This window comes from Cinclus cinclus, chromosome 4 (genome assembly GCF_963662255.1).
Source record: "Cinclus cinclus chromosome 4, bCinCin1.1, whole genome shotgun sequence".
In the NCBI taxonomy this organism is placed as follows: Eukaryota; Metazoa; Chordata; class Aves; order Passeriformes; family Cinclidae; genus Cinclus; species Cinclus cinclus.
This window is the reverse complement of record NC_085049.1, coordinates 43730988-43738450: the sequence shown is the minus strand read 5'-3', so window position 1 is coordinate 43738450 and position 7463 is coordinate 43730988. Positions and strand designations below refer to the sequence as shown.

At 44.4% G+C, this 7463-nt stretch overlaps 1 protein-coding gene across 1 annotated transcript in view; it reads left to right on the top strand.

Moving 5' to 3' along the window:
• The first annotated feature begins 4938 nt into the window (after positions 1–4938).
• The window catches only part of WIF1 (WNT inhibitory factor 1), a 35678-nt gene continuing 33153 nt past the window's right edge, over positions 4939–7463 (top strand). The window contains exons 1-2 of the mRNA XM_062491173.1: positions 4939–5074; positions 5175–5314. Coding sequence (XP_062347157.1) covers positions 4939–5074; positions 5175–5314 — 276 coding nt within the window. The remainder of the gene's footprint in view (positions 5075–5174; positions 5315–7463) is intronic.

The following is a 7463-nucleotide window of genomic DNA, read 5'->3' as shown; positions in this document are numbered from 1 at the left end:
TGCTTCTGTTACTCATGTTCTCTGTAATTTCTAAGGCAGAAATCTAACTGCATCCACTTTTCTCTCCTTCCATTTTATTTTTTACTTTTCTAAAATCTTCTTTCTGTCAGCCAGATGCTGGACCCACTGTCTAAGCTAAGGCTGCCTTTTCAGGGCAATTCTACATCCTTACTCAAACAACTCAGGACAAAATAACTTGGTGAGTCTGCAGTTTTCTCTTCATTCACTAACAAGTACTAAAGAAGCTCCATGAAAGCAAACAATAAAAGGAAACTCGTATAAATAGTTTTGTATAAACATATTTCAATATAAAATTTTCATTTTAATTATTTCTGAGAGTATTTCACAACTAAATGTTTCAATGAAAACTTAGCTAAATTTTTAAATCCAATTGTGAATCTTATAAATAGGAAAGGCACAATTAATTGTGTTAATACTAATGTAAGTATTTAGTTTAGTATGTTTTTCAGTGTTTTAAGGACAAGTAATTTGCATTGCAAATATATTTTTCAGTGAAAAATTAAACAATCAAGATTCAAGGGAACAGAAACAATTAAAAATATACTTGCATAGAAATTATTTCTAGAAAAGCAATAAATGAAAGAAGCCTACTTTTCTTTCTTAAAAATTGTTTTAGTCTAATAATTTAGAAGCAAGTATTCACACCTCCCAGTCATACAAAAAATCGGTTTCAGAAATGGAACTTGCAACCTGAAGCAAAGTTAGAAGTAATGTGACCAGGACAAAGAGAATCACCAGGTGAGAGAGCTGGGAACTGATGTCTTCAAGATAATATCAATGACGAGTTTGGAGATTAATTAATAAAAATAGCTAGTGTGGACTGTTCCTTTTACAGATTAAATAACTGAGGTCTGAATTTACTACAGTCTATTAAAGTAATGGAAATTACAATAAAATTAATTAAATTAAAGCAGTGCAATTTACTAGTGAAGTTTAAAAAGTGAGATCTGCCTTTTTAGAAGCAGGGGAATGTCACACAAGTTTTACATAAAAGGAAACCCCAAACCATTGAAAAATCAATTATTCAAAAACTTTAAAAACCTTTGGGATAACATAACCAGATTCTGGGATTCTGCAGACAAGATCAAAGATTTGATGTCAGGCATGCTGAAATGAAGAATGGAATGGTGACCAGCTCAGAAAATGAACGAAATAACTTGCCTACTGCCACTCAAGAATATTACAGAAGCAAGGACAAGGACATCTCTCTCTAACTTCTTCAGCAATTTGATAATTTTTATTTCTGCAAGCTTTCATTTGATACACTTTTCAGCTTCAGTAAAGAATGGGGCAATAGCTGTAAAAATAATTGTCCTCTTCAGTGTCCAACTGGGTTCGAAGCCAGACTGACTCCATGGTCTCGAGTGGATGAACCAGGACTATTGTAGGAAAAGAAATGAAAGAGATAATGAAATGCATCATAAGTGATAGAAGAATTCTGCTTCTAGAGTGTGTGTTGTTGCAACGTTCAGTATTGCCTTGACATAATTTTTTAAAAACTACAATAAAGAGTTTATTCTAAAATAAATAATTGGAATGTTATATTCAGAATAATTAAAGGTGGAGTCTTTAATTTCCCATTTGAAATTTCAGAAACTTCAATTTATTCCAATTTCAGCAAAATTGATTTTTCTAATAAAACTATTTCTATGGGGTTTTCTCCTGACAGCTCTTAATGAGAGTTGTTTTGGCTTAAGAAGGAAGAATTTAAAGGGATTTAATTTCCAATGCATAAGCTTTGTGTCTGCAGAGACTGGTAGGGATTGTATGATTCACTTCAGTGAATAAACATAGCGAAGGCTGAGCACTTTTGAAAATCCTGCTGCAATTTGGCATCTTCTTGTTTATTTAAATTGTGCAGGTGTTAGTTATTATCTACCAGTGTTCACCACATAGAAACAAACCAATAAAATATGTCTTGGCTATTTCTGTACACCTGAGGTGAAGCAGCATCTGTAAGCTTGGGAATGAAAATTATTGCCTCGAGCCATATTTTTGCCCAGTACTGTTATTATTTATGTCTTTTTCTCCCTCTTTTTATATTATTCATAGCTGATGATCAAAGGGCATCAGGCTCTGACATCCATATCCTTCCCTGGATATGTCATCATTCAAACCATCCATTCATTAATTCATTCCAAGGCTGTCATCAAGAGGATGCTGTCAGTTGCAATGAATGTCAGAGCAGCCCACAAATGCACTATATGTTCATTCTTATGAAAGTCAGTGGAACTTGAAGCTATATTCACAACACAGTTCTGTTTTCATATGTTTTCCATCTCATTAAACAAAGAACCACAAAATATTTGCTTTCCCAAGTATATTCCAATCTTCTCTCCCTAATGCTCTCAACTCACTTAAAAAGAGACAGAGACTATTCTTCCCTGAAATATGTCATATAATTTAGGAGACATTTTAAAAAGGGATCAAGAACTATACCAAGCTTATACCTAAATCTCCACATCGAATGCAAGCAGGCAGTGTGAACACGAGTTTATCAAACCTTACCCTCAGTGAATCTCATTGTGCTACAGTACTACAGCAGAGAGAAACTGGGGAGAACAGACACTGCAGTACAACGGGCCAGTCTCAGCACCAGCGCAGGACTCAGCTAAGCCTTGGCAGATGCTGGAGGAGAGACACACGGTTAAAACACCTGCAGAGGTGTCTCTGGGCTTGGGTAGTCTGTTGGAGCAAACACATACCCATCACACTGTACTTCAGTCACTAGGTACCAGCTAATTTCTGCAGAAAGTAAGCTGATTGCTGTTGCATTTTTTGCTCAGGGGTGTTGCACTTGTACCGTCACAGTTTTGGAAATGATGTTTCGGTGTTATCAGGGTTATGAGGCGGGGCGGGGCGGGTCGGCGGAGCCGCGGCCGTGGGCAGGGCCTGCAGCGGCCGGCAGGGGGCGGTCCCGGCCCGGCAGGCTCCGGTCCGCAGGGAAAGCCGCGGCCAGGCGCTTCCAGCGGGCGGGAGCGGCGCATCCCGGACCACCGCACCCACGGCCCCTCCTTCCAACCGCACGCAGCCAGGCGCGGGGAGCACAGCGGAGTGTGCCAGATAAAGAAAGTATTTTACACAAAATCAATGAGAATCATAGAATCGCAGAACCTCAGGACGGTTTGGGACGGAAGGAAGCTTGAATGATCATCTCAAGTTTCAGCTCACCTATTACTAGACTGTGCAAAGCCCCATCCATCCTGGTCTCTATAACTTCCAGGAACGGGCTATCCACAACTTATCTGGGTAACCTGTGCCAGTGCCTCAACACCTTCACAGTAAAAAATTTCTTTCTGATCCAAACTTACCCACTTTGATTTTGAAGCCATTCTCTACCCACTTTGAGATTGAAGCCGTTCCCCTCTGTCATATCACTACAGGCCCCTGTAGAAATTTCCTCTCCAGCTCTTTTCTAGGCTTCCCCTAGGAACTGGAAAGATGCTCTACAGTCTCTCTGGAGCCTTGACCAGGATGAACAACAGCAACTCTCTCAGCCTGTCTTCATAAGAGAGGTGCTCCAGCCATCTCATCATTTTCATGGCCCTGCTCTGGACTTGATTCAACAGGTCTACATCCTTCCTTTGTTGGGGACCTCAGAACTGGATGCAGATACCAAAGTAGGGTATCACAAGAGCTGAGTAGAAGGGGAGAATCACGTCTCTTGACTTGCTTGTCACGCCACTGAATAAACAAAAAATACCAAATACTCACCAGAGGCATTTCTGGTAGACTACATACAGTGACTCCAGTTATTGGAGCCTAAGATTTTTCATCTGGGCAAGTTACTAGGGAGCACCATTCAATTACATCTGTCTGGGAAAGAAAGACCAACTTCAGTTGTTGTCCATGACACAGAGAATTCCAGTCCCGGCAGATAGCACCAAGGTAACTTTAGCATTGACACTAACAGGATGAAATGGAGCGCCAGCAGCATCTAAAACAGTAACCACAGGATAAAATACCCTCCAGCTCCTTCCAGAACATTACAGAGAGAAACTTGGGGGTGTTACTCAAACTTCATCTATCCTGCTAAGTTTTGGCTCTTGGTTTTTCTGTTTTTATTTTTTGTTGCTTTTTAGAAGGCTTTTCTTTTTCTAATGGAAGAATCCAGAAAACTTAGAAGCAATATTTTTTTATTCCACTAGGAGATTTTTTGTTGTTTAAATAATTTTTTAATAGAAAAGCATTTCAAGCTTCACTAAATTTCTATATTGAGCCAGTTCCAGCTTCTGTGTAAATGGTAACATTTCTGTGTTTTTCAGTCTCCAAGACCTGTTCTCAAGACCTTCGGACAAAAGGTTAAAGCCTTTTCTTCCCTTAACACATTGCCTCATTTTCTGCATCGTTCCGTGGCGCTGGGAAGGGTGTCCCTGTGCCACCGTCCGGCTGATAGCTCGCTTGAGAGCCGGACCTGTCCGGCTTCGCGGGTCCCCGCTGAAGCCAGGGCCACGCCGCACCCACCTGCCGTTTGGATGACGCTCCCCCCATCCCCGACTCAAACCCCACGTGTGCCAGGGGCACGGCTAGGCACGAACTTTGTTTCTTCACGCAGACACAAGTATCTCCAGCGACCCATTTGTGACCGTGGCGGTGCCGCCTCGACGGCCGGAGTGCCCCTGCGGGGAGGGTGAACGCGGGGAGGGGGGCGGGACGCGCGGCAGGGCGGCGACCGCGCCCGTCACGGCTCCTCTGCGGCAGGACGGCCGGGGGACACGGTCCCGGTTCTGCTCTTACGGGAGTGGGCGGCCACCCGCAGCCTCCGCGGCGGGGGAAGGACCGGGGGAAGGACCGTGCGAGCGCCGCGCTCCCGCCCGCCCTCCCCGCCGGGGCCGGCCCGCGGCGGAGGGAGGGAAGGAGGGAGGGAAGGAGGGAGCGGCGGCGGAGCCGGCGAGCCCCGGGCGGGCGGTGCGGGAGATGGCCCCGGCGGGACGGCTGTGCTGTGCCGCGCTGCTCTGCGGTGCGCTCAGCCTCTGCAGCCTGCGGGCCGCGCCGCGCCAGCCCGACACCCTCTACCTGTGGATCGACGGCCAGCAAGCGCGGGTGCTCATCGGTAAGTGCGGCCGCTGCTCGGTAAGAACGCCCGGCGGGAGCACGGAGCCGAGCCCGGCCCGGCGGGGCAGCCGCACATCGCACCCCTTTGCCTCCCGCAGGCTTCGAGGAGGACATTCTGATCGTGTCCGAGGGGAAGATGGCCCCGTTCACCCACGACTTTAGGAAAGCCCAGCAGAGGATGCCCGCCATCCCCGTCGGCATCCACGCCATGAACTTCACTTGGCAGGCAACGGGACGGGTAGGTGCCGAGATGGGGCCGCGGCAAGGGGCGGGGGATGCTCTGTAAACTCGGGCAGGTGTTTCGGCCTTGGAATAGGTGAGAAAAGCCTCTCCGAGGCGTGCCGGGGCAGCCCTGGGTGCGGGAGTCCGAGACGCGTCGGGAAGGTCTTGGGTAAGGTGCGTGGGAGCGCCGGGCGGCTCGGGCGCCGGAGAAGCCGCAGGCTGGTGAGGCGTGAGACAGAACTCACCAGGAACGCCCCTGTCGCCTGTACTTGCCGTAAAATTTTGTACCGGACGGTAGTTACTTGGGTGCGTTTTCTTTCGACTTTCTTTAGCTTATGGACGCACGCTACAGGGTCTTCATTGATCTCTATGTGCTAAATGTGCAGGTTTAATTTGTAGTTCTGGTAAATAACAATTCTCTTCCGTAGACTTAATTTTACCAAGTTAAATTGCAAAACCACATAAATCGACAGTTTATTGAATCCTGTTGGATCCTTTTGTTGAAAATGTAAGAATCTGTGACATATTTTTGTGAAGAAACATATGTATGATTTGACCCACTGACAACATATGTTGAATTTGCATAAAGCTGAAACCTGTTAGGGTACATTATCATGGATACAGAAAAAACATGGTGGTATAAAATCCTGGATAAAATAGTTTCATTTTTACAATGCTGAACATTGACTTTATACAATAAAGAACTTGGTAGAGACGAAAAAATATTTACATTTAAATAGTGAACATTGATTGCATTGCAATTCCACTAATTGCAGCTTCACAAATTTGGTTGTGGTTTTGGTTGGTTGAAAGTACTCTGTCTGCAGGACTTGTTTGGCTTCAAGGTGGTGTCTGACACCCTTGCAATTTCTGCTGTCCTCGCAAAGCCTTCGGGTTTAGGAAGTGCTACCCCCCCTCCTCCAAAAAGGAAGGTGAATGTGGAGAGACAAAACTTACTCACAAAGGCTAAGTGACTTGCTCTAGGTCTTTGGCGTTCCCATCAACCTTTACAAAGAAAACAACTTTGTACGCCAAGGGCTGGCATTTAAATACCTAGAAATAATTACTGTCTTTTGCGGCTGTATTTCCTGCTCCATTTCTCTTCCAGCTTCAGTTGCTGCTGCTGATAAAACTCTTCTTTCAATGGGTGATCAAGATGTTAGTCTGAACACTCTCCTCTTGTATTTCCTTCCTGTGCTCTCCTCTCCTCTTCCCCCTTTGCTGCCTACAGGTAGGTCATTAGGAAAAGGTGGTTCCAACATGGATTTCAGTGAGAAGAGTCAAAGGCTTAAAGACAGTATAGGAAAATGATTTTTTAAAAGTTCTGCTTGATGCAACTTGCTGGATGAAATACTTTCTGAGCAGCTGCAAGGTATTTAACTCATTAGTCCTTCTCCTATGTTCTGAATTACTGAATTCCTCTTAGACAAAGCATAATTAGTAAGTGAAATACCTAAATGGTTAAAAAATTTCTGTGTTTCTCCGGAATTTCCAATATTTTATGAGTGGAAGAAAAGAGTACACTTCTACTGTTTTTTCCAGTCTTCTATTTTGGCTTTAAGCATACATGTTCTTAGAAGTTTCCATTAACACATCCAGGGAAGCACTAAAAACTTGCTACCTTTATTCTGTGCTTTTCTGGGAATTTTGTAAGTCAGGGAAGGGAAAACAAGAAGTTGAAGGAAGGAGAAGAGAAGAGAAGAGAAGAGAAGAGAAGAGAAGAGAAGAGAAGAGAAGAGAAGAGAAGAGAAGAGAAGAGAAGAGAAGAGAAGAGAAGAGAAGAGAAGAGAAGAGAAGAGGAAGAAGGAAAAAAATGGAGACTAGTACTTTTTGAAGAAAGAAAGGCATTTGAAACGCTGGGGTACTAGACTGCTTTCTGCAAAATAGCTATTAACTAGCATACTGTTGCCTCTCATTTGGTAAAACTGAAATATTTCTTTTGTGAGACTTGTGTCTTATAGACGTCTTCACCCTGCATCCCCCTTGAAATCTGAAGGTGTTTCTCTGGGACCCAAGGTTTGGGGACTCTCAGTAGTATATGCCTCACCTCTAGGAGTAGTTGGACCCATTCTGGGTCTACAGCTATTAGGCTTCTCCCGAGTAGGTGCAAGAGACCCTGTCTATGGAATTACATGGTTCCTAGTCCTGATAACCCTGAAGATGGG